General features: G+C 40.4%; 3 protein-coding genes across 5 annotated transcripts in view; all 3 read left to right on the forward strand.

Annotated features, from left to right (window-relative positions):
• The window catches only part of LOC115822114 (mitogen-activated protein kinase kinase kinase kinase 4-like), a 50043-nt gene extending 43012 nt beyond the window's left edge, over positions 1-7031 (forward strand). For both annotated transcript variants that reach the window (XM_030785780.1, XM_030785781.1), the window contains 9 exons: positions 797-902; positions 1383-1550; positions 1898-2041; positions 3770-3904; positions 5145-5245; positions 5498-5647; positions 5923-6082; positions 6341-6480; positions 6948-7031. In XM_030785780.1, the coding sequence (XP_030641640.1) occupies positions 797-902; positions 1383-1550; positions 1898-2041; positions 3770-3904; positions 5145-5245; positions 5498-5647; positions 5923-6082; positions 6341-6480; positions 6948-7031 (1188 nt within the window). The remainder of the gene's footprint in view (positions 1-796; positions 903-1382; positions 1551-1897; positions 2042-3769; positions 3905-5144; positions 5246-5497; positions 5648-5922; positions 6083-6340; positions 6481-6947) is intronic.
• Positions 7032-14610: 7579 nt separating this feature from the next.
• On the forward strand, positions 14611-19403 carry LOC115822688 (interleukin-1 receptor type 2). The gene is made up of 7 exons (XM_030786601.1): positions 14611-14632; positions 16648-16675; positions 17046-17217; positions 17622-17799; positions 18745-18853; positions 18995-19128; positions 19258-19403. Exons 1-7 carry the CDS (start codon positions 14611-14613, stop codon positions 19401-19403), a joined length of 789 nt encoding a protein of 262 aa, XP_030642461.1.
• A 3654-nt stretch (positions 19404-23057) lies between these two features.
• zmp:0000000936 (interleukin-1 receptor type 1) overlaps positions 23058-27311 on the forward strand; it is a 17345-nt gene continuing 13091 nt past the window's right edge. The window contains exon 1 of one of the 2 annotated variants that reach the window (XM_030787653.1): positions 23058-23123. The gene's annotated coding sequence lies outside the window, so the exon portion shown is untranslated. Of the gene's footprint in view, positions 23124-23666; positions 23850-27311 lie in introns of those variants that run through there. The other variant, XM_030787654.1, reaches the window with a different exon arrangement.

Below are 27311 nucleotides of genomic sequence, written 5' to 3' on the forward strand. Positions count from 1 at the left end.
ATTTGTACTTACGGTTCCTTTATACCACTGGCACTTCCCTCACGTTTTCCTTTTTCCTGACAGTCTTTCATTTTTTGTCCTCCCCCCAACCACCATCAAATCTTCCATCAGTCTGAGTGTTCTCTTTATTTCCTTTCTTCCTCTGTGTGTATGTGTGTGCACTTATTATTATTATTATTATTATTATCTTTAATAATAATAATAGTATTAATATTCATTTTGATTGATATTATAAATGATTTACTGTAATTATTCTATTTCTATGTTTAAATTGTTTAATATTATTTATCATTTTTTAATTTTATTGGATGTTTAATTATCTCATTTTAATTTTAATTTAATTCAAGTTCATTTAATTCTGTTATTTGATATTTAATTATCATAGCAGTGTGATGTAACATTGTAAACATTTCTTTTCCCTCAAACTTGTCAGTCTTATGTAGCTATGAGAAACGTAGGCATAAAAGTAAGTTCTCTGTTGATACGCGTGATGCTTTAGTGACTGATTAAGTGACGGGGTTGTTAGGGGGGGGGCATTTTTGAAGTAACAGAAACAATAGACTCAGATAGACTCAATGACGAAATGATATATTAAACATTACGTCTGAGAAAAATTACATAAAGATCATTTGAATTAATCATTTGGTAAATACCACTCAGTAAGGAGCTAGTCGTGTGAAGAGAGATATAAGAACGAATGAGGTGTTTGTGTAATTGTGTGTGTGTGTGTGTGTGTGTGTGTGTAACTGCGTTTGCATTTGCGTTTCTCACACTTTTTCTCATACTTCAGTCGCAGTCCGCCACCATGCAGAAGCACAAGTCTTCCTCATCTTTCACTCCTTTCATCGATCCCCGCCTCCTTCAGATCTCTCCGTCCACTGGCAGCGCCCTCAACAACGTAGGTAAGTCTTTTCCCCGCCCACCCGTTGCCATGGAAACGCCCCCAGCCTCCTCAGTGGTGAGCAGAGGTGCCACTCACTCCATTCAATCCAACTACTGACGGCGGAGCCTCGTAACTTACTTCTAAAGGAAGCACCACTGGGGTTTGATATTAACTGACCTTACTCTACCCTTTTTGTCATAAATGAGACCCACGCTTGTGTTTTTCTATCTTTCATATCTTAGTCACACAGAACAGCTTCTCTTTTCTCAGATGTTCTTCAGATGCTTCTTGGAAATATGACACTTTGACCCTTGACCCCTGACTACATCTCTCTCTCTCTCTCATTGCTGAGTTGAGCTGTTCTTCTCGTCCAACACATTTCAGTGTACCATTGACCCCTGTGTTAACCTGCACATAACTAATAAAACTGAAACTGAACTGAATCTCTCACTCTGTTTGTTGATCTCGACTCCTGACCCTTGTCCTCTGCATGGCCCAGGTTACAGTAATGACGCCCGTCTGCAGGAGGCTCTGAGACAGGATGCATCCCGTAAGGGCTCGGTGGTCAACGTCAACCCTGTTAACACTCGACCACAGAGCGACACGCCAGAAATCCGCAAATACAAGAAGAGGTTTAACTCTGAGATCCTGTGTGCAGCCCTGTGGGGTGAGTCTGACTGGTCGTTTCACTCAGTTGACTGAAAAGAAATAAGAACATATTAGTTTACTGATGTCAACTATTTTTAGTTCTGGGTAATATCTCATAGAGTCTTTACAAGGTGTTATTTGGACTTGCACGTGTGACAGCTTGGGGTTTGATACTGCAGAGAAGAGATTCATAGATTAAATCATTTCTGAGGTTGGATGCTGCAGAGAAGAGATTCGTAGATTAAATACTCTCTGTCTGTCTCTTTATCCTACCATTTCTCTCTCTTCCACTCCCTCTCTCTCTCTCTCTCTCTCTCTCTCTCTCACTCTCTCTCTGTCTTTTCCCCCTCCCTGTCTTCATCCTAGGTGTGAATCTGTTGGTGGGTACAGAGAGCGGCTTGATGTTGCTTGACCGCAGCGGACAGGGGAAGGTCTACCCTCTCATCAACCGCAGACGCTTCCAACAGATGGATGTCCTGGAGGGACTCAACGTCTTGGTCACAATTTCAGGTAACTCACCTTGTGGCAGGGTGAAGCCGAACAGGGGTTCGGGTTGCCCAAAACGCACCAAAACAAACATAAAAAAATGGCTCCGCCACAAATAGCACGTAAGTGCAAGGTGTTTTATTTACAGTGCAAAAAAAAAAACAGACCCAACCAAAGTGAAGAAAAGTGAAAAAAATGTCCAAAACGGCAAATATTTACAGTGAAAGAATATGTATATATATATTTACAAGAAAAAACAAACAAACAAACAAAAAATATATAGATAAACAAATAAACAAACAAATCGCTACTCTCAATTCTCACTAAATTCAATTCACCACTCAACAGCTACTCTCTGTTCTCCTGACTCCCTCAGCATACAATGACTGAAACCCTCTTTTCACTCATAAGCCCCTCCCCCAGAACATACCACATTCATTCCGTTAAGTTAACAATACGATAGCCATTAATTATCCCCTCCTGTACATATACACAATCACAAAACACAAATTCACACTCTACCATACTGTTTTATCTTTTACTAGTTCTGGCTAGTAACAGCCGATCGTTCCATTTTCACGTAAAAGAGCCCTCTGTCACACACCTGCACCACCGGCTGACATGGACTGTACCCAGTAATGCACGGCATGCGAGTCAACGCTTCAACTAGTATATTTGTTCTGTGCGATATATGTTTCTGGTGAAATTCTGTTGCACACGTGTATTTCCGTTGAAGTGACACTGAGTCAACTGGCCCATGTGTTAGATGAAAGAGGCCCTCATATTTCAGTCTCCAACTGACATCCTCTCTCCTACACAGATAAATGTTCCTCTCTCTCTCTCTCTCTCTCTCTCTCTCTCTCTCTCTCTCTCACACACACACACACACACACACACACACACGGAGCTGTCATTTTTAGTGCTATGTTAGCATTTGCAGACTTCTCTGTTTCGCTTTGAGAACGTGTGTACGATTCCATCTCAGATGAGACTTCAGGAAGCGTCGCTATGGATATCGCAACAGCTCAGCAACGAAAAGAGGAAATTGGGTAAAAATGTGTGTTGCATTGTATTGGGACCGTGACGTGACGAGCGTATGGTTCATGTTACATTTGACAAAATGTTTCCGTGACACTCAAGAACGTATTCAAACCGAATCAGATTCTATTTACGTTACGAGCGATGACCACAGAATCTCCCGAGAAAGCAAGTTCAGTTCCAGGAGGTTGTTCCGGTCAGTGCTGAGTAAAAAGTGGACTTATATCCTGTCTTGGAATAAATATATTAATTTCATATGAAGATCACCACGGCAATGAAATGTATAATGCAATGAAGAGATACATAAAATGTTTCATAGGAATATATGTTTGGCCCTGTCAGTGTATTTGTTGACATATTATTGATTGTCATGTTGTACTGGGCAAATCCCTTTACCAAAGTCCAAAAACAAATTACTCAGACAATTACTCCATTCACGAACCCCCAAAACAGTCTAGCTAGTGCAATAATTACACAACAATGTTACAACATGAGCACAACACAACTGCCTTCATTTCCTTCTGTTCCTTTTCCTGTTTCCTCGTTCATTCATTTTATTGTGTTTGTTTATTACGCAATTAGTACCTAATCAAGTAATTACACTTATTCAGTTGGCAGTTGCTCTTATACGGAGCAGTAATCACGTAAAGTTAGGAGGTGGAGATATTTGTAACGATTGATTTCTCTTTTTTTTTTGGTCTCTTCCTCTCTCAGGGAAGAAGAATAAACTGCGTGTATACTACCTGTCCTGGTTGAGGAATAAAATCTTACACAACGACCCTGAGGTGGAGAAAAAACAGGGCTGGACCACTGTGGGAGATCTGGAGGGATGTGTTCATTACAAAGTTGGTACGTTCCACGTCTTGTACGTTCCACAGAGCTGGACATTCCAATGGTGTCATAACAACAGGATGCAGAAAAAAATGTAAGAACCTTTTTTTTTCGAAGCAGAGATTCTCAAAAATGGTAAAAGTCCTTGGTTGTCAATTTGCTGTGTCAGCTATATTGGCAATACTAAGACACTATTGAAGAAGAAGAAGAAGAGGAAGAAGAAGAAGAGGAAGAAGAAGTAGAAGTAGTAGCAGTCCTCTATTGATCACACACACACTAGGAGCAGTCACATTTAACCTCTGCGTTTATATACATTAACCTCTGCATCATATACAAATGAGCAGGAGCAGTGCGCGTACACACACTGGGAGCAGTGGGCAGCTGCAGTGCCGTGCACGGGGACAGACTCCGGTTCTTTTTGCCAGTGCCTTGGTCAAGGTCACCGACAGGAGTATTAACCCTAACATACATGTCTATGATGATGAGAGGAGACCAGAGGACCCAGCGGAAACTCACGCAAACGCGGGGAGAACACGCAAACTCCACTCGGAAAGGATCTGCGGCAGCCGTTATTCCAACCCAGGAGCTTCTTGCTGTGACGCAACAGGGCTAACCACTGCTAGCAAGCCCCTCCTCTGTCTCCCTGTTCTAAAAATGCGTTTAACATGAAGTTCTCTGATGGAGAACATATCGGATATTAAACAGATATTAAACAAATACTACTGGATGGGTAAAGCGAGAAACGGTGGGGAAAATCCAATTTGTGGTAAATGAGGAAAAGACTTTGTCTAGAGTTCTGAACCATGACCCACGTTTTCAATTCACGAGATGACACCAGCGGAACTACACGTGCACTGGATGAAAATAGCCCTGGTACTCCACGCTGTTTGTGTTAGCACGCTGTGGAATGAACTTTAGGGCTTTTCTTTTGGAAACTACACCCAGACGTACACGCAGACGTTTCCTGCTTGACTGGAAATGACCGCCTCCTCACATACGGAAGCAACAGTACTAATAAATCAGTAATCCACAGTGTGTTTACATTAAATCCATAATCTGAATAAAAACATAGTGGACAGACACTGTCGGTCGGGTTTTGAGCTCTCTGAGGCCCTGGCCGTTTAACGTTTTTTTCTGTCGACCTTCTGAAACGGTCACTTGTCAAGGAAGAGGCGAAAGTAGAGTTAATAAAGGAGAAAGAGCAAATATGTTATGGGTGTTACACTGAAACTTTTCCCCTCCTCTGTTTTATTTGCAGTGAAATACGAGAGGATTAAGTTTCTGGTCCTTGCCCTGAAAAACTCAGTGGAGGTCTATGCTTGGGCACCAAAGCCCTACCATAAGTTCATGGCTTTTAAGGTGAGTCGTAAACCCCCCCCCCCACTCATGAGGTTTCTGTAGAACCACTGAATGAGGCTCTGCACATTCCTGGATGAACCTTTTTGTTTGTGTCTGTATATCTCAGAGTAAATAAAGGATCTGATTTGCTTGTAGACCTTTGAAGCCTTGGTTAGGAGTTTACTGGAAGAAGCTGCATAGTAACCACAATGTCATTATGCAAAAGTGTACATTTCCACCGGAGTGAATTGTAACCCCCCCACTTTCTCCTAGTCGTTTGGCGACCTTGTGCACAAGCCCCTGCTGGTTGACCTCACGGTGGAGGAGGGTCAGAGGTTAAAGGTCATCTATGGCTCCTGCTCAGGATTCCATGCTGTGGATGTGGACTCGGGGGCTGTGTATGACATCTACCTTCCCACTCACGTATGTGTAGCCGACAGCCTCCATCTACCCCCTATCACTTGAGCTGTTTTTTATGGTCCGAGTGTGTGGATTTCCACTCACACGTTTTGGAAACCTCAATCTTTTTCCTCTTCTGCTTTTTAATTTTTTTTTTGTGTCTTTCTGTATACCCCGGTCTCTTTACTGTTTCTCATCAGTTTGTATCTGCTAAACCCACTTCTATCTTTCTTGCTTCCTCTTTTTTGTTTTTGTCCATTTCTCTCTTTCTCTCCCTCTCTCTCTCTCTCGTTCTGTAGATCCAGACCAGTATTCAGTCCCATGCTATCATTATTTTGCCAAACACTGACGGTATAGAGCTGCTGGTGTGCTACGAGGACGAGGGTGTTTATGTCAACACCTACGGTCGCATCACCAAAGACGTGGTGCTGCAGTGGGGTGAAATGCCCACGTCTGTGGGTATGTCACACACACACACACACACACACACACACACACACACAGAGGCACACATAGAGACACACAGGCACAGTCACACACACACACATAACACTCACACACAAATGCAATCACATCAAAGACACCTAACGTTCGTCCAGAATATATAAAACAGTCTGTTATTGAAGTGCTGAGGGACCTGAGCTGAGCAGTGTAGTCTTTAGCGTGTGCTTGTAAACGTCCTGAGGACGCAGTGTGTCTGTCTGTGTGTCTGTGCAGCGTATATCCGCTCCAACCAGATCATGGGCTGGGGAGAGAAAGCTATAGAGATCCGCTCCGTGGAGACGGGCCACCTGGACGGAGTCTTCATGCATAAGAGAGCACAGAGACTGAAGTTCCTGTGTGAGAGAAATGACAAGGTGGGTAGACACACACACAATCTACGCACGACACAGTACCCCCACCGCGTAATAGGAATCACATATACCGTACATATGACCATGACAACTTAAGAGTGCAACACGACGGAAATGACGGGAATCACGTGACAATAGCGCATTGCTCCCTTCTGAGTCGGTAAGAAGTCAGGAGTCCTTACATAGCACAGCTTGTGTTCTGTCCAGCTTACGTTATGGTCAGTTTTATTCGCTTTGTATCCAGGGGAGGAAACAGGGTGATGATCACGTGACCACAGACTCATTCATGCTAGAGGTCGTTTTGGAATAAGTTAGCCCTAGGATGTGAAAACATGTCCACTATGAACAACCTGCTAAGTCCTTAGCTTCTTCAAGTTTGACACGTTCGACATGATGTTTCACTGTCTTTTGGGCTATGTTACATGTGTGTGTGTTTGTGTGTGTGTGTGTGTGTGTGTGTGTCCTGACAGGTATTCTTTGCATCGGTGCGATCTGGGGGATCCAGCCAGGTCTATTTCATGACTCTGGGCCGTACTTCCCTACTCAGCTGGTAAAAGGCTCCGCCCACGTGGAAGTGACACGCCCACTTTTGCTACTTCACCATGACGACGTGAAACGAAATGGAATCTGACACCAATGAATCTGAGCTACAACTGGAGATTCAAGCTGCTAAGAGCAGCTATTGCACCAAACCAACGGCAGTCCACGTGCTGATAGTGAAACTGAGACTGAGAGACTACACAAAGACAAAACAATACAAAAAAAAAAAAAAAACCCTTAACTGAATGACAAAAGACACAAAAATCAGTAAAATGTTTGAAAGGGAACTGAAGCTGGTTCAGTCCTCTCTCTTTCTTTCTCTCTCTCCCTCTCTCTCTCTCTGTCTCTCTGTCTCTCTGTCTGTCTCTGCCCTCTGTAAAGGGGAGGAGCTTGAGCTTACAGTATTATTGCTAGTCTGTGTAATTGTCTTTCTGTAGAACCCCTGCTTGACTGATTGGCTAGGTGAGATAGTTTCTCAGTCAATCAGAAATAGAGGCAGGATTTTATGCGAAAGTGAGTTGTCAAGGCAGCAGTGGAAAGCAGAGTTGGTCTTGAAAGCTTTGTCCTTTTTCTTTTTTTAAATGTTTTTTGTGAATGCGTACGTACCTGGCGGAATAGTTACCTAAGAAAGTCGAGTATTAACTTTGTGTGTAGGACTGTATGTATGGGGAAAAGGTTCAAGTGGAAAGGTGGACTTTGAGAGAGTATTTTTTTCAAATGATGATGACTATTCTAATTATTATTGTTATTATTATTATGATTATTCACTAAAATTAAGTGTAAATTAAGTGTGGATTACAGCATACTGTTTTACTTTTTTTTGTTGCATTTTGAAAGATCACAATATTGTCCTCTTTCTTTGATACGTTAGACTTCTACAAGGCAGTCATAATTGGTAACGGCAAGCAGACACATCTGCATATTACTGACTGAACCTGCTTCCTCCCCACCTTTAAGGTGTGGCTAGAACTTTGAGGGTGTGGTCATGTTCTCATTCACGGTTGCAGTTGTGTTTTGCAGTCTGTTCTGCTCAGACTTTTTAACCAGCTTTGCCTGGAACTATACTCCAACTGTGAACATGTGACACAGGAAACGAAAATGTAGAGCTATGTCATGTCAGAAACCAGATGTATCGCAACTGAACAATTGCTTTTTTATTTTGTTTTATTTTATTTTATTTTATTTTATTTTTATGAAGCGGCCCGTCTCACACCCGTCTAGAAGTTCTGTTCTGAGAGTGTTTTTTGCTGCCTGTAAATCTGGTGAAGTTTTGTTGGTTTTCCGTTGTTTTCCATTTTTTTATGCACTAAGTCTGTCAAGAATGTAGTGTGAAACTCCAATGGCATGAACCTACTTTGTCATCCCTACCCTAAACAAGAAGGAAAAAAAAAGTATATTCAAGCGAAAGCAGTTGAACTTCTTTGGATCTGTTCTTTCTGTATGAAGAATTTGGAGATTTTTTTTTTCAATTTCCTGTCTGACACAATTGTGATATATATATAGATATATATATAGGAGACTTCACACAAACTTGCTGGGTTTCACTTCGTAAGGGAAACTGCGCTGTAAGATTTTTCTCTCTTCCCTGTGAAGGTCTGGAAGTGTTACATATAAAACTACATTTTTGTTTGTTTGTTTGTTTGTTTTAAAAGTTTCTTATGTAATGTTCTTTGAGTGTCACCAGAGCACCTGCGAGGTTACAGAGTCTGTCAGTTGCCATGATGACGGCTGAATCAGAATCTCAATACGTTTCTACAGGGCTTTAGACTTCAGCATGTCTCCTGATAACAGTGAGACAATGGGTTTGTTTAATCACTGGCTTACTTGGGACTAAGTGAGGACTTTGCAGCTTGGGACTTTTATTTTGAAATTGCATTTCAGCCTCTCAACTGAGGGCAAGACAGTACAGTACAACACAGTTTTTTTCCTATCTGTTTTTCTCTCTTTCTCTCTCTCCGTTTCCTCCTCTCGAATGAACTACAGACTGGCCTCTGTAGAGCCAAAGCCGAGATGATTCCAGAAGTAGTTTTGTGAATTTTGACGATGGAATCAACCTGTTTTTTGGGCAAAATGGTTTCTTCTTGTGACTTTTCTGGGGTAGTCTTGTGCTAAACCTGTCTGTGTCACTGAATGACTGCCTGTCTCTGTTCTGATGCAGTGCCGCTAGAAGTAGGTAGAAACTTTCCTCAGAGATATTTGTGAGACATGATTAAAAAAAAAAGCCTTTCTGTGTTTGATTTTATGGAAATGTGACAGGTACACTGAATTGGGTTAAGGTTTGTATATATTATGACAGAAGGCAGTGCTGTGATGAATACACATACTCACACTCTTTTTCTCTCACACACAAGCACACACAGACACAGACAGATGCGCGCGCACACACACACACACACACACACTTTTACTAGCCTATTATCTGGACAGAAAACTTAAATCCCCAAAGTCCAGAGGAGAGGTTTGTCTCTCTCCTGTTCCTGTACCTGCTCCCTTTAATTTTTTATGTTTTTTCAGACTATCTCTATCTCTCTCTCTCTCTCTCTCTCTCTCTTTCTCTCTCTCTCTCCCTCTCTCTCATTCTGACATCTGCATACTTCTTAAAGGGCACTGTTATTAGTACTTATCAGGGGAACTTAATGGTCTTGTTCATGCCCAGTATCACTCTCTGGCCGTGGGTCCAGCCAGTCCCGTCAGATGCCCCCTTCACCCACCCCATCCCTCCACCTCTCTTTCCGTCTCTCGATCTAGATGTTTCAGTGTTTCAGGTTTCTTTTTTCCCCCACCGTTGACATTCTTCACTATAATTCTAATTATGGTAATTATTGTTATTGGAGAAATATTGTGGAGCTCAAGTGAACAATTCTAACTTTGTGAAAAGCAACCTCTAGCTGTTTTTACTAAAGAAAAAAAAATGGAACTAAAAGGTGAATCTCGCTGAGTTGGTGACAATTTAAATAAATAAATAAATAAATGTACACATTGAGGTTTTGAAACCACTACATGAGATGACATTGCATTTGGAGTTTTTTTTTTCTTTTGTTTTTAAATTCTCACTTGAAGCATAGTGGGGGTTTTTTCCTCTTAAGTTCTAGATGTAGGTAAGAGACTTAGTTTCACTGGTTTCTGTAACTGATTTTCAAAGAGCCTTGCAGTTATTATACAACTATAGGGAACTAATATTGTAATGCTCACCTTATATTGAGAAAATGTTTACAGAAGCGATGTTTTATTACTCTAATGTGCAGCATATTTATGTTTTATGTTAAGATAAATCCTTTGCTTTTTTTGTTTTTGTTTTGGTTTTCTCTGCTTTTTTGTATTGAGCTATTATTTCCCTTATTAATTCTCTACTTGGTCATTTGAAATGAAAATCACATGTATAGCGTTGTCACAGAGTGGTGGATGGCGACGCAAAAATGCTCCCGGTGGACTGGTTGTCTGTATTTCAGTATTGGCACACGTATGTTCTCTCTGTGTATGGCAGGAAGTCCTGTATTTTTTTCCTGAAGGTCCTTTGTTTTTTCTTTAAAAAATAAACTCTAAGGTAATTTAAAGACCTGATGCGTCTGATAACGATTTTTATTTCATCTTTAGCATTGAGCAAGACTGACGACAAGCAAGTCTCTCTTCAATTTTACTTTTTAATTATTGTTGCAAAGGAAGGTTCAAAGAATTTGATGCTGGAGATAGGAAAATATTTTCCGAATCTTCACAGTACGAGCTGAATATAATGATATAAATGTTCTAAAGCATTTCTAATGATTTGACCAAATTGGCTTTTTCCAAGAGTGAGGTAAAAAAAGAATCAGTCGAAGTCAAGCTCTGCTTTTTTGACACTTGAACTGACACGGTGTGTTGCTGACCTCTTCGTGCTTCCTCTACTTGCATAATCTTCCCTTCCATGCACTTAAGTACTAGTTCTAGAAAAATAACGGAGAGCGATGTCTTAATAAGATGTTTTGAGCAGAAACTTGGAATTTCTGTCAAAATGAAATCTGCACGACTATCAGTTAACCTCAAATCCGATAAGAGGGTGCACGTGCAATGACATTTCCTAGAGAGGTCTCGGAGATGTTTACAGAGAACGAGTAAAGTTACATTAGCAATCGTAGGCTACTTAAAAAGAGTATTATGTCATAGAGACGCAGAGGAAATATTTCCTTCCCACCAGTTTATTGCTTCTGAAACGGTAATGCGCTATGTTATCTCCAGTTTTCGATCCCTCGTATTTTTATGCAAACTCATAATCAAGTATAAGTATGTCTAAGGCTAATTCGTAGTCTTCCCCTCCTCTGTTTTTCTTACCATCGGATTTGCGGCAGGTGAGAAGTGGGTATGTTGTAGGGGCTGTGTTGACACTCCCCGAGACTTGAAAAGTACTAAACAATGCAGATGTGTTTTTTGTTTGTTTGTTTGTTTGTGTGTTTGTTTTGTTTTGCCCAGCCCCCTTACCCAGTGATTCTCGCAGTTAAACCTACGGTAAAATGCAGTCTACAATTGCTAGACGCTGAGGGGCTATTTCAATGGCTCTTTCTCCACAGTGCGGCTCTTAACGGCACGGTTGGCAATAAACAGGTCAGTCAACGAAGTCAGTAGGGCTGAAAGTGAGCATTGACACCTGAAGGTTATAGATGCTACTAAGCAGTAAGCAAACACATGAGGCCTTGTAAAAACCTGTGGGCCATTTGTTGGTAAAATGATTAAACCAAACTTGTAAAAGAATATGTTAAGTTCTTTTAACTTAAGTGAATGTAGAAGTGCATTGGTCACCTAACCACAGGTCCCACTTTCTTCTCTTTCTCTCTCTCTCTCTTTTTTTTTTCTTTTTTGTCTTTTTTTTTTTTTGGCTGACTCTTGACGCCAGTTTCCACTACGAAGAAAATTATGTCAGAGAAAACTAAATAGGGCATACAGGATGACCACATATTTGAAACATTTAATGTGATTCAGCAAAATGTGTTGGAACAAATACCTTGAACTGGTGATGTCAGAGAGCTGGGACTTCCTCATCAGAACTTTAGAATGAGTTGTAATATGATGTCACGTCACCATCTCTTATGAGAATTTTAGAATGTGAGGGTGGCGTGCGGTGAGTCAGTGACACAACGGTTCGCAATCGCAATTGGTTTTTGAACACATGGATGATGCTATGGTTAGGCAACCAATGCCAAGATAATGAAAGAATTCCCACTAAATGCAACCATGTCTGTGTGTGTGTGTGTGTCTGTATATGAACGTGCTTACACTTACTCAATAGCTGTCAGTTAGCAAACTATCCATTCTGTATTAGTGTTATATCACAGGCTTGCCTCATGTGTAAAGTAATGGAAAAAATTAGCAAGGAAAGAGCTAGCTACAACATATTGAAAACTCAGCATTCTTGCATCATTGTATGATTGAAAACACGTTGAAGAATTTATTTATTTTATCTTCATTCTAAAAAACAGTCTGGACTGAAATTTTTTCAAACTCAGAACCTTTACATTTCTACAGATGAAATCGTTCACGAATGGCATACACAATGACATGACAACACGTCTCAAAAATGCAAAATAATAAATAATAACCACGACAAGCTTAAAGAACGCATCAAAATTTGGTGAAAGGTGTTGTGTTTGTGTGACTTCTCTCACGTATACTGACTCACTGGGTGATATTTCGAGGTTGATAACTGTAATATGATTGAAGGAGAATGAGTCAGGGGTGTGTACGTGTGCTTGCCTCTGGTTGGTAGTACAGTGGTGGAAATGCAGCGGGTATTCACAACTTTCAACCGTACTTAGTCACTGGGCAAATATGTTGTTGTATCTGTACGTAAGCACATATGCGCGCGCGCACACACACACACACACACACACACATACACACACACACACACACACACACTACCACTACTCAGTTAAATGCATGCTTTCACAAATAACCAATAGGCTTACGATACATAAATACACACAGCTACGTGTCAGGGCACTATCTTTGTGAGGACACTCATTGACATAATGCATTCCCTAGCCCCCTACCGTAACCTGAACCATCACAACTAAATGCCTAACCCCAACCCTTACCCTAACCCTAACCTGAACCCTTAACCCTCAAACAGCCCTTTGAAGAAGTGAGGACCGGCCAAAATATCCTCACTTTCCCAAAATGTCCTCACTCCCAAGGTCTAAAACTCAAAGTGGTCCCCACAAGGATAGCATGTACAAATAGACACACACACACACAGGCACACACACAGACATGTGCTCATGCACTAACCAATACACTGTACATACAGCACGAAACCTGGTTTTGCATTTTAAAAAGACAGGTCAGCAATGTGATTTTATGGAGGTTTTGAGTTTCGTATCCAAGTAATTTTATGGTTTTATGGCTAAGCAATCTGTACTGCACAATTTTCAATTAAAGCTTCTGTTGTACCATAATTTCAGATAGATTCGAAATTCATTTTTGTCTTTTTACATAACTACATTTGGGAAAATCACAAACAAAACATTTCACATAAAACATTTTGAATAATTTGTTCCAAACCCAATATCTTTAGTATTTTCACAACTTTTGTATTTATGTTCTCAGATCCACTTGAATTACGGAGCTGTTTTGAAATCAGGGAGCTTTGACATCGAAAGTTTCTCCTGTTTAGTCTACTTATCTATTTTACAACACTTGCGCACATACCCTGTGTGTTTGTTCTTAGGACAACATGTTCTTTATTGCGACAGCACATAAAGATTTTGTGAGAAAATGCACATACTCACAGATTCACTGAAAAAAATATTAAGACATAGATTTTTGTTCTGTAACGTGTTTGTAAATAGAATACATGATATCATGGAAAGACTAAATGGGACTTAAAAAAGGAAAAAAAAAAACTGCTGTCCACTGTATATTTATCAAGTTTGTTTTGTTTAATGGTAATACACGGCAGTTGGTGCTACACAGAGGAGTATCTGTTGCGCTGTTTGTTTCAGTCAGTGATGTCATTCAGGGTGTGTGTGTGTGTGTGTGTGTGTGTGTGTGTGTGTGTGTGTGTATGTGTGTGTGTGTGAATGTACTTTTGTAAATTTTGTGTATATGTTTAAATATATATATATATATATATATATATATATATAGTTTGTATATTTATATATGAATATAAAGTATGTATATAAAGTAATGTCCAATAGTAAGGACCCAGTTGGATGCTCACACAACCTGCATAAACAACAACATCAACAAAAAACTATGTACAGTTCAATATTTGTGTGTATGTGTGTGTGTTTTGTTATTTAACTTTGTGTGTCATAAAGAGGTGAGTCTATCTGGTCCTTTCTGATTGAGAAATGAGAGGAATTTCCCACTGTCACTGAAAGCTTTAAGAGTGTGGGTGCAAGGTTCCCCTCTATAGCAGTCTGCATCACTGCCAGAGGAAAAAGGAAGGAACTACTCTGGTCTTCACGCGTTCTCATCCAGTGCTCCATCCCCTCTCTATAAAAACCCACCTGTCTGTCTCTCTTCGTCTCACTCTCTGTCTGTCTGTCTCTCTCTTTCTCTCTCTCGTGTTCTGTCTTGCCATCTCTCCTTCATCACACTACTGTTCATCTCTACGCCATGACTGTTAAGGCACAGGTGAGTACCTCTATGTGTTTCTCCAGATACTATTCCAAAACTGGATTATATCACAGTACTGTTCTCGTATGCTGGGCATTACGTGGCATGGAGTACTACATAGACATAAAAAAAAATCAATTATAGACAATTTAACACATTTTTTGTATTCCTTCAATTTAGATGAGAGATTTTTATTTCATTTTTTAATTAATCTTTCTGAAGTTATATATATATATATATATATACATATATATATATGTGCATGTGTGTGTGTGTGTGTGTGTGTATGTGTGTATATGTATGTATGTATGTATTGTGATGGAGACATTCTAAAAGTCTCTTGTGTGTGAGAGTGAAAAGCATGATGAGAATGGTCACACGAAGCCAGAAACATACAGGCTTGTTAAGTCAATACAATGCCTTCGATTTCCTTTGTACATGGACATGAAAAATACATTGACTTTATATTGATGGTTGCTGAATTCTGGCTTTGGATCACTTTCTTTGGACTGAGTTTGTGAAGGGTGAACTGTAGCTGAGCTATTGGAATTTATTCATGAGGAAACAGTAATTCATAACTTTTATTTTATGGGCAAAACAACAACCTTTCGTCCAAACAACTTTTGATACGTTGACAGGCTGTGTAATTCTCTCTGTGTTTGTAGTAAGAGCTGTTATTGCAATTGATGACAATCTTTAGACATGTTACAACTAACACAAACAGTGGGGAAAATTTTTAAAGACACATATGCGCATGTATATATATATATATATATGTGTGTGTGTGTGTGTGTGTGTGTGTGTACGTGGATACTATTGCTTGTCATTGTGTGTCATATCAAGTATCATATATTGTTGTAATATTTCATATTAATTTTCAATACCAGTTCAACTGATTATTAACAGTGCCAAGAAAAAAAAAGCTATAAATTGTACTGCTGAGATAAACATAAAACGTTTGAATTGGTCACTGAATGGGGGGAATTCCAATGGAATATGACTGTCATGATGTTGCAGTTCATAAAAAGTATTGTATTGCTTGGCTGAGTTTGGTTCACATGAAAAGTCTAAATGTATCCCATGAAAGAGAGCTGAAGATGTATTTCTGAGACGCATCACGTTTTCTTTTTGTCTTGTAGTAAACATTTGACTGGTTTGATGAATGTATAACGCTCATTGTTGGTGTGTGTGTATGTTTGTGTGTGTGTGTGTGTGTGTGTGTGTGTGCGTGTGTGTTTTTCCTCTTCATAGAAAACCCTCGGTCTTCTGACATGCCTTGTCATGCTAACCTTGAGGGCTGTCACCTCTAACCCGCTACCTGAGAAAGGTGAATGCGTGTGCATACATGTATGTGAATGTTTGTCAGACAGGATGCCAGCAGTGTGTGTGTTTATGCATTTGAGGGTATTAATATGAATGAATATCATGTATTCGTGTGTGTGTAAGAATGCATCTAGTTTAAAAATACTGTTATTTTCAACCGTTCAACATTCAGGACGCCTGCAGTGGCTGTTACGCTTCTCTTTTTTTAAGCATATAATTCAGTTGGTCAAGGGACTCTGGGCTTGGGCTCTGGATTTGACTCAGATACGAAAAAACAATTTACACACAGTAAAAAAGCAGGACGTGATTATTGCTCATTGGCTCCACCTTGTGAACATTTGAAGGATAACAATAACACTGTGTCACTGATTTCTGAGCACTTTGCATGTTACATATAATCAGCACATAACTGGTCTTTCATTTTCGCGGTCTACTTTTTTTTTTTGTTTGTTTGTTTGTTTGTTTTCTTTTGGGATGGTCCAGGCAACTGCAAAGCGGTGGACCGTGAAATCCGACAGTACTTCGTTCAGGGTGACGTTGTCGTCCTCCGATTTAACTTTCTGAAACGCACCATCAAAAGGGCAGGACTGTCAGAGAACAGCACCGTGGTCAGTGTCATTCATAGCGGCTGGGAGGGACATAAAAGAATCCAGCCCACTGATAGGGTCTCTCTGCGATGGTGTGATGTTTGGCTCCCCCGTTCTCTTCCCTCAGACTCAGGAAACTACACCTGTGTCATCAGGTGAGTGTTTATCTCCTATTTTTCCATCCATTCTTCCCAGGTTGTAAATAGAAAGTGGCCTGTTACAGGACGATGAACGTTCAGTCATTTGCTCAGAATTCGTAGGTTTTGATGGCAAACATACTTTAGATATGATGTCAGCAAAGGATCATCAGAGAGTGACATATGTCTGTTAAATGTTTCAAACACCATTTCATGGTTTAATTTTGTCCCATTCAGCGCCTTCATGTTAAACACATTTGCACATCTTGTCCAGGTCCCAAATGCTTCCTTTGTGATTTCTCATGCCTGAAATTGATCTAACCTGTAATCATCGATGACTTTTATCGTAAGTCAGGAATGACACTGATAAATGTTCTTTTGACTGCAGGAGCGGTGATATCTGCTTCACCGGACAGATCTCTTTAAACGTCTACGAGACTGAGCGAGCAGATATAAATATAATCTCATATCCTGCTCACATACAGGCTGGCTCTGATGCCTGGTTGAAATGTCCTGATCTGGAAGATTTCGTCAGGATGGAAAACCCTCGCTGGTATAAGGCAGGTCTCAGTCTTCTGTTGTCACCACGAGAAATTAGGATGTCTGGTGTGAAGGAAGGAGAGTTCACCAATTAAACGAAGAAAATATTGTGTATATGTGTGTGTTTGTGTGTGTGTGTGTATACATATACACACATACAGTACCAGTTCAGACACACCTTCTAGTTCAACGGTTTTTCTTTATTTTTATTATGTTTTATTTTCTACATTGTAGAACAATGCTGAAGGCATTAAAATTACACACACATACACACACACACACACACACACACATATATAGATATATGTGTGTGTGTGTGTGTGTGTGTGTGTGTGGTGTGTGGTGTGTGTGTGTGTGTGTGTGTGTGTGTGTGTGTCAGATCATTGTGTCATATTTTAATATGGCTTTCATGTAATCACTTCAGGATTCCAGCGACACTATGCTTCCCATTGGTGGAGGTCGCTATAACAGGGAGGGAAATGACACACTTATCATCAGAAATCTCTCTGCAGCAGACAGTGGCCTCTACACCTGCAGGCTCCGTGTGCTTATTAACAACAATCTTTATGACATCAGCAGGATTTGGAAACTGGAAGTGCCAGGTAGTTTTCAAATCCCACAGCACCTACTGTTGCACTGCAGTGTATGCTATATGTTCTCAGTACTGATCCAGAAAAAAGTTGAGACCACCTCCATTCCGTTTGTCTACGGTTTCATCTCATATTTATTCATTTTGTCTTTTTACTCCTCCCTCACAGCTCCTCATACACACAAGCCTGCCACCACCACCATGCACAGTACAGCACAAGTGCATACCACATTGACACGTGAGTGAAACTATTGTCTAACCTACTCAGTGTAAAACAGACATTAGGGAGCAGAGGATGTATCTATCCTGCATGCCAGTTGTCAGTGGAGTGCTGGGAAATATGCTAATTTATGCATTATGTGCTCACATTTAATTGGCTGTTGCTCTACTGAATTTGGTGGCTGGCTGGCTTCTAAAGAAATGACACTTTAACCTGTCTACCGTTTCAGCCTGCATGTCATAAATGTTTGAATATGCATTGCAGCCTAGAAGGTTTTTTTAGGTTCTCTCATTATAAAAAATGTTTGCATGTGTTTCATCCAGCGGAAGATATACTCTATCCTCGCATAGTCTACCCTCTGAATGGATCGTTTTCAGAGACCTCTCTTGGTGAGCTTTTTATTTAAACATTCAAAGAACAATAAAGGTCATATAAGTTCATTTAAATTGCCTTGAACTATTTTACCTCCAACTTAAATATGCATGTTCTACAGTGCCTGTGAATAATACTGGCTTTTAAGAATGAAAGTAAACAGAGATCCCTGTGTGTCCTCAGTCAGTGTATGTGTTCATAGTTTTGTGGGATTCTGTTTTCTGGATTGAAAGAGTTTGTTTGTTTATTTGTTTGTTTGTTTGTTTGTTTGTTTCTTTCTTTCTTTCTTTCTTTCTTTCTTTCTTTCTTTCTTTCTTTCTTTCTTTCAAATGCAAACAGGGTCTAGTCTGGTGATTCCTTGCACAGTGTCACCTGGGAAGCAGTCAGCTGACTCTATCATGGTCACATGGCTCATCAATGGCCAGTCGATTGAGGAGACAGACTTGGGTGGGCGTGTCTTCCAGGGGGAAAGACGGTAACCTATACTATATTTATTTGCAATCAGGGAGTGATGTGCTGGTATTACGGATCAAAAACAAAAAGCTTTGCAAAGATAAGACTTATTTACCTCAATCACCTCAGTGATCCCATGTAAACATTGTGTTTCTGCTTCCAGGGTAAAAGGTGGCAATGTTGAGGTGTGGCTGGTATTCCTGGAAGTCCTTGAAGAGGACACAGGGGTGGAGCTTAGTTGTGTCACTCAAAGTCCGTTGGGAAAACATGAGGTTGTCACCATGGTGAAATCGGAAGGTACAAATAGTAAAGCAACATTTGCTATATTGTGGTATGTATTCAAGAACAAAGGACAGCTCACCATGTTCACCTCATATCCTTCCCTCTCTCTCTCTCTCTCTCTCTCTCTCTATCCTCTCTCTTTAGACTCGGTGTTGACATGGCTGACAGTAGGCATTGTGTCTAGCGTCTGTTTCCTGCTGGTGCTCAGTGTGTTCCTGTATCATTTGAAACCTCGTCGTAGAGAGAAGCAGGGAGACTATATTCTGGCACGAAATGACAGCCTGTTTTAGACGCCCACCCTGCTACACCTCTGAGCCGGCAACAGTCACAGCTCAGCGCAATTATATTATACAACAGAGAAGCATTACCTAGTATAGTTTATGGAGCAGAACAGAACAGAACAGAACAGAATAGAATAGAATGTTAGAAGGCGCATAGAGGGTTGATTCAAATGAAAACAGTGAGAATCAGTATTATTTTTTTGATTTGACATGTATTATAAAGTCACATGACTTAGCCGGGTATTTTATTGTATTTGTCACTCCTATATATAACGACCTTTGAACTGCAAGCAAACTGATTATGTGTCTTCTCAATGTTTTGATGAAACCATTTTTTTTTTTTAATTTATTTGAAATGTTTGCTGTTTTATTTTAGGTAAAAACTTTTACTGTACATGTATTGTCATAGAGCAGCTTGGTTGGACAGTAGCTGAGTAACATTGTAAGAAAATTGTACCTACTATAAACAACATAACTTCCTCTTCTAGACATGGATTTATATTTAGATATTTACAGGATTTTGACTATCCTTGTTAATTCGTTAATTCAGTTGACCAATGAACTTCAAGTAGGCTACTGAACATCACTCAAAAATGACTAGTACAGCGTATTTCATGTTTTAAAGGTATTATACATATTGAACAGTATATTATGTGACTGGTCAGAATTATATTCCTCTGACCCAGTGTGACTGCCAACTTTAACAATGTCTGTTACAAATCACTGAAATCATTTACTGTAGATGCAATAAGAGGCAGCTTTTTCAATATTCCTCAACATATGAAATTGTGTAGAAGTTATTCGTTTCTGAATAAAAGTCATTGATTTTCCTTTATATTTATGGAAATCCTGTCTTTTTCATTTTCGTATAGATATGCATATGCCTAGTAGAAACAACTGTGTTTTATGCAGACTTTTTGTTTTTATTTGAATAATATATGGAATATACTGTACTTTTGTGTACTTCCAATTTTTTTCTTTTTGCTACCGTTGGTTTAATGTACTCAACTATGTATTAAAGTATAATAAGATGATTATTACAACTAATATACATAACAATTAAGTAGCAACTGCAGCATTATACAGATGCGAGGTAAAAATAGTGTTATCAACTCTGTTTAAGGTTTGTGGTGTGAATGTGTTCTAATCAAATAAATTGTGAACTTTGTCCACACCTGAGTGAGATTGTCATCGATACAATTGCATATACCTTCACGTAACAGTGCCATCATTTTGTTTTATAAAACGGGAAAAGGTTATAATTCAACCACTGGGGGCGCCAAATGCTAAATGATACAATGAGAGATGAGGGGATCTGTGTGACAAGAGTGTTCACTGTTGGTGCCCATGGTTAAGAGGGAAGCTATTGTCGACCGGCATGGGAAATCTAGAGAGCCATTCTGAAATGTCTGTCAGATTTTTAGAAAGGCGGAAACTGTCACAAACTAACGGTTGGTTAGATTAGTGAAGCTGGTTGACGCAACTGCAACAATCCTGTTATGTAACCTTTCAGAGAATTTAAGGGCTTTCAGGGCCACTTGAACTTTTTTTATTTTGGCTTCTTTGGAGCACACTTATGAACCGGAGGGGTTTTTTCCTGATCAGTTCAGTTGTGTCAATCGTTTCTGTCAAATTCTCCACTGAAATACATTAATCTTCACGAGTTTTTCCGCTACGTATTCACATTTTCGATAAAGACGGATGCTTGTGGACGGATCACTCTAACAGTTTAACCATAAGGTCAACCACAAATAGCCTACAGTCAATTTTGTCAGAGGTGATGGGGTGCAAATCTGATTTGATTTATACATAGTGTTGAATAGCCATTGAAACGGAGCAACGTTTAGTCTCCCAGTTAATGACTTCTCCGCCCTAAGCATTGCACAACTGTCCTCCTGAGGAACTCGCTCCAAAGTTTCTCGGAGGATATTGCAACATACACTTGCTTAAGCATTCCTGTGACAACGTAGAAGCTATAACAAATGGAGCCATACGATACCGTTGTGTTTATTAACTGGTACATTACACTTTTGCGTTCATTTTGGGATTGAAATACTTTCCAGCCTTGCGAAGATATCGGCTTCACCGCCGCCGACTATCTTCATTTACTGCGAAATCGCTTTATAAATTTACATTTTAGCGAAGACCACATCATGTTAGCCTAAGAAAAACGATCACAGGTGAGTGTGTTGTTTGTTGTATACATTTGTAGATGCGCCAATTGGTCATTAGCTCTGATTAAGTACGGCAAATCAGTGCTCTTCAAATTCTGATTAATGTAAAAAAAAAAAAAAAAAACACGTAAGGAGATGTGTCATACCCTATTAAAATATATGATACAGCCCAATGGAATTGATCAGTTGTTTAACTCTACATTAATATTCGTAGTTGGAATACATTTCCCGTATTGCTTCACATTTCTTGCCAATATTCGTACTACAAACACAGACGTTAACGGCGTAATGCATGTGTGGGCTATGGCACATGGTCTTCACAAAGACATCGAACTTAACTTGTTGTGTGGTGAAAGTCGACTGACCAAAACAAGACTTCAGAGTTCTTCAGAAGTTACTGTTGTGTATTTTGAGAGGGCGTGAAGGTGGTGTGAGTGGTCGATTTTGCGTGTGTGTGTAAACCACATCCTTTAAAAGGGGAAATCGGAGGTACACATTTACACTCAGTTGGCTCACGTAGAGGCAATTCTGGGTAATTCTGAGATCAACACTGAAAACAACACTGTCCTCACGCACAGCACTAGTGCTTGACGTCCCGGCACTTTTGACAGTTCAGAGGGACGTTAACATCTGAATGTAGCCCTTATCATAGCGGCAAAGGGCACATCACCTGAAACCAAGTTTTAGGTTTCAGTTTAACTCCTAATTTCAAAAGGACACTTTATTATATCTGCATCTGATAAGGGTTAGTCCCTGTGGGGCAGCATATATTCATTTCGACAGACCTTCATCAGAATGCAGCTGAGGTCATGTTTACCTAGCTCACCAACAACCTTTGAAACAAAGCTGTTCAATTCTGATCCACAATGCCAGAAATCCTGCTTTTTTTCACTTTTCTTTTTTTTTGCACCCACTTTAAGTCACCAATTGTCTGAAAAGCATACACACCTGTTTCTCACATACATGTTAATTCTCAATTAGAGGCCCTGGCTGAAAACAAGCACGAGCCCCTAAATCAGATTATATGCTGTGTGCGAAATATCCACTTGTCCACTCACTCACTCAGTCATAAATATTGTTTTCTACATTGAACACTCACTATATAGTGCACTGTATAGTGAGTGAGTGGACATTTCGAACACAGCAATAAGAACATCATAACTGCATTTTAGAAGTTCACAGTGTTCCCTGTTGTGGAGGCGAAGTCACATCCAAGGAGAAAAAAAATGCTTGGCTCAGTAAGTGGTCCTCCTGATGCAGCTGCGCCAGGAGGCCCTATTATTCATGTGTGTGATACCCAGTCAGTAAAGGTATTGCTATGCTCCCTGTGACGCAGCTAAACTCACCGACTGTTGGTCACACTCCGACCCTGAACAGTGAATCAGACTTCCCCTCAGGAGTCAGAGCTCACTCCCACACCCCCATCCCCAACCCCCCTAACACCCCCCCCCCCCCAAACTAGCCATCTTTTTATTTTTCTCTCACTCTGGGCTCAGTCTGTGTTTCAGCATTTGACAGATTCACAGGTTCCTCCCAGAAACATCGTCCTACGAAGGTAAAAGCTTTAATTTTTCAGATTTGCAGATATCTGTTGAGTCCTGTCAGTGTGTGTTTTCAGCGGGAAAAAAAAAAAATCTGTCGATACATGTTGCTAAAACGTACGTCATGTTCTCTGTTCAAGTTATTAAGACATGCTGGAAGATCTCTTTCTGTCTTGAATAGCTCAGACGACTTGGGAATGTTGCAGGATTTATAATCAACTCCATACGCATGTCAGAAAGATAAGGAGCCTTTTACATGTGGTCCAGTGTAACAGCAATATTCAGTGTCTATCATTTGTCTTAAGAATAATCTAAGATTAGTTTACATGTAGGTGCAGTCTGAGATAATTTAGCACTACTGCAGTCTTTGAGTTGTATGTGTGCTGGTAACATGTGTGTGTGTTTGTTAGGGGGGGGGGGGTGTTCTTGAATAATCAGAACATTCTGTCAGGGTGTTTGTTTAGGTCAAAGTTTGCAGGTGATTGACAGTGTATTTTGGTTTTCTATTAATCTTTTCTTGTGCATAAAATACAGGACTTACAGATTACCAGGATAGCTCTCAGCAACAAACCTTTAAAAAGTTAAACCAGACCTGTCTCTTCAAGTTTTGAATACATTTATGTTTGGATTTTTTACTGGAACAAGTACTCCTGTGTCCTATACCAAGACCAAGATGTGAATGAACCTTAGCAAAGGCATATGCCCTGGTACCACTTTAAGACAGCATTACCATCAACAAGGTCTGTTGTGTTGTGTTGTTCTGTGCTGTGTTGAACTGAGTTGAGTTGGGAGGTGCTGTGCTGAGCTGAGTCGGCTTGAGTTATGAGGTGTTGTGGTGTGCCATGGTGTGTTTTACTGTGCTCTGTTGTGTTGTGTTGAGTTGTGTTATGAGGTTTGGTGCTGTGCTGCGTTGTATTGTGTTGAGCTGTGTTGTCTTGTGTTGTGTGAAGCTGTTTTGTGTTGTGTTGGATTGTTCTGGGGTGTGTTGTGTGGTTGCTGTACTGTTCTGTGTTTCATCATATTGCGCTGTGCGGTTTTGTGTAGTGTTGAGCTGTGCTGTCCTGTGTAGTGCGGTGTTGTACTGCGTTGAGTTGAATTGTGAGGTGCTGTGGTGTGTTGAGTTGTGAGGTGCTTCATTGTACCGTGTTGTGCTGTGTTATGAGATGCTGTGTTGTGATGTGCTGTGTTGTGCTGTGTTGTGAGATCCTGTGTTATGAGATGCTGTGTTGTGATGTGCTGTGTTATGCGATGGTGTGTTGTGAATGGTATGTTGTGGGGTGCTGTTCTGTGCTGTGTTGTGCTATGTTATGAGCTGTTGTGTTGTGATGTGCTGTGTTGTGAGATGCTATGTTGTGAAGTGCTGTGTTGTATTGTGAATGGTATGTTGTGGGGTGCTGTACTGTGCTGTTTTGTGCTGTGTTATGCGATGGTGTGTTGTGATGTGCTGTGCTCTCTTGTAAGGGGCTGTGTTATGAGATGGTATTTTGTGAGGTGCCGTACTATGCTGTGTTGCATGATGAAGTTCCATGCTGTTGCCGGGTTGTTTGTATTTGAAAAGAGGGCAGACTGGAAGAGAGAGAGAAAGAGAAGGAGAGAGAGAGAGAGAGAGAGAGAATGGAACATTGTTCTGGCTCCTGTGGCACCCTGATGGTTTGGTGGCTTTCAGTGGCTGTGTTCTGGGTTGAGTCCAGTTCAAAACTGTGAGGGAGTCACTGAGTCATGAGAGCCAAGCAGCATGAGACACTGACCTCAGATGAACTTCCCAGGAAATGGAAAAACAGACAGAGAGAGAGAGAGGGAGACAGAGAGAGAGACAGTGAAAGTTGAGAGATGGGAATAAGGACAATAGACAATGCCAGAGTGGGAGGGGGGGGGGGGAACTTGAAAGCAGGACATATTTATTTGACTAAGGAACTGCTCAAGTGGTTCCCACTTTTAGGCATATTGAATCAATGGTTATATAAAGCGGTTCCTGTGGTGGGAATATTGCTCATGGAAGTTTCCCTCAGCGTGGCTTAAATGGATGGATGTTACTTGACCTGCTGTCAACAACATCAACGCCAAAAGCATTTTAGCTCTTGAGATTTAAAAACATGCAACTCCCAGGTCAGTCAGTCCCATTTTAATGAAAAACAAAGTCAGCATGTGAATCCATCATGAGGCATTTATGGTTAGATCAGACAACCACTGGATGCCTTTGCAGTGTTAATACCCTGGTTACTACACCCCCCTTCTCCCGTCACCTACGTAATCTTAGCAGCATTAAAATTGTCAGACAGTGGTAAAACTCAACCTGTTCTGTCATTAGGAGGAGTAAAACTAAGGTGACTATGGGTTTATACCAGTATACATGGTTACTTTGAGATGTCAAGGACGTGACAGCTGAAACCTTGTTATGACTTGTTGATAATCCAAATGCTAATATGCATATTTCAAAGGTTTAGGATTATGGGCGCTTAAAGAAAACATTAACGTTTGAAGGGACGTGTATTACGCATCTTACCCATGAGTACCCACTACCCACGGTTAAACCATCATATTTTTCACAATTTATCTGGTTGATATTAACTGTTTCAGAGCCAACGAGCGTAAATGACTTTAGAGTTGGATTTGATGCTGTAATAGGTCATCTCCGGCGATGGTTGAGGCTCTGTGAGCGACATTCCTTGGGGAGACCGTTGATCCGCAGTGCCCAGAATAACTAACGGGATTGGTATGCTAGCCTAAAGCGGAGGAAATTGACAAACCTGAATCTGAAAGTGGATTTAATGAGTCTTGACTTGTGCTGCATTCTTCTAACCTTTTTTTTTTCTTTTTTTTTGAGAGGGAGAGCACTAGTGGTGGCGTTCCCCCTTTAGTCCTGAAATTCTTGCAACATTTAATTGCAATGACTACTGTGCGCAACCTGCGTTATGAATGACAAAACATTTCTGAAGCAACTTTGATTAGCTTACCAGCTTCTGTTGGTTTTGTTTGTCATGAGATGTAAAACTGAATTTGAAGCAGTTCAAATAAAGCGCGTATAACCTAATGTTTCCCGTTATGCAAGGCGGAGTTCATATTGAACCAGCGGTTACAAGCCGCTCTCCGGTTCTGTTTTATTGGGGGGGGGGGGGTAAGTTCCCCAAAACACTTGCGATACCTTACAAAAATTTGCTGTACAGACACATTCTCTTCCTCCTGAAAGCGGACGTAGTGGCTCGGACACGTATTGCAAAGTCAGTACAAATCAAACACGGCTCTCGCGTGACATATGTATTATTAGCGGTGGGAAATTAATACAGTGCGGACAGTTTCCTTGACATTTCTCAGAGCAGTTTGGCAAGGCCTGCGTACCACAGAACTGTGCCTAGATTAAAACTGTCAAAGGCATTTAACAAGCAGTTACAAATGAATAAATCAAACACATAATATTCAACATCACCTACTATGTCAGGCACATCCCAATGGAGATGTTGACTTGAATATATGCATTTCAAATTCAGTGTTAATACCAATTTCATGCATGGACTACAATAGAGATGCAGTGGCTGTTATGAGAGAACTGAAATGTGAATTCACAGCCGATGTCCCGTTTCAGAGGCTGCTTCATTTAAACGTGAGGGAGCAGTAACTCAATCTACCAGCAGGAACTTTTAATTTTTTTTTTTTTTAAGATTTTGGTTTAATCACATGTTTGCATGCTTCCCGAACAACATGAATCAAGCTTAAGAATTTGTTCAGTTTACCCTAAAGCCTTTAAATCATTGCTTTTTCTCATGCCCTGTCAAGGCTTGATAGACAGCCTGAGTGAGCGGTTTGGCGTGGATGCTCAAACCACATGCAAATGTGAGGTCTGCTTTGAATGTAGTTTTACAAGTCCTGTTTTTTTTTTTTTTCTACACCAGAGGCTAAGAAAACGAGAGGAAAGAGTACGATATAAGAAGAACCAGGATTTATCAACATCTGAAATTCTTAAATTCATTGGTCAGGTGTGTTCACCTGTGAGTTTTTAGGCTTCGTGGTTTTTAACACAAGAGCAGCTAAGGCCCAAGGTGATGTGAAGATTGCATTATATAAATGTGTTTATCACAGTTTACTGGATCTAAGGGTTTTTTGTTAAGGCCCACCTTTCTGTGGAAAGTGAAATTTTTTTTTTGGATCAATTCCACTCCTTCCTGTGTGCATTGGGGATTTGGTCAGTTCAGAGTATTGTTCATGAA

This window comes from Chanos chanos, chromosome 10 (assembly GCF_902362185.1).
Source record: "Chanos chanos chromosome 10, fChaCha1.1, whole genome shotgun sequence".
Classification (NCBI taxonomy): domain Eukaryota; kingdom Metazoa; phylum Chordata; class Actinopteri; order Gonorynchiformes; family Chanidae; genus Chanos; species Chanos chanos.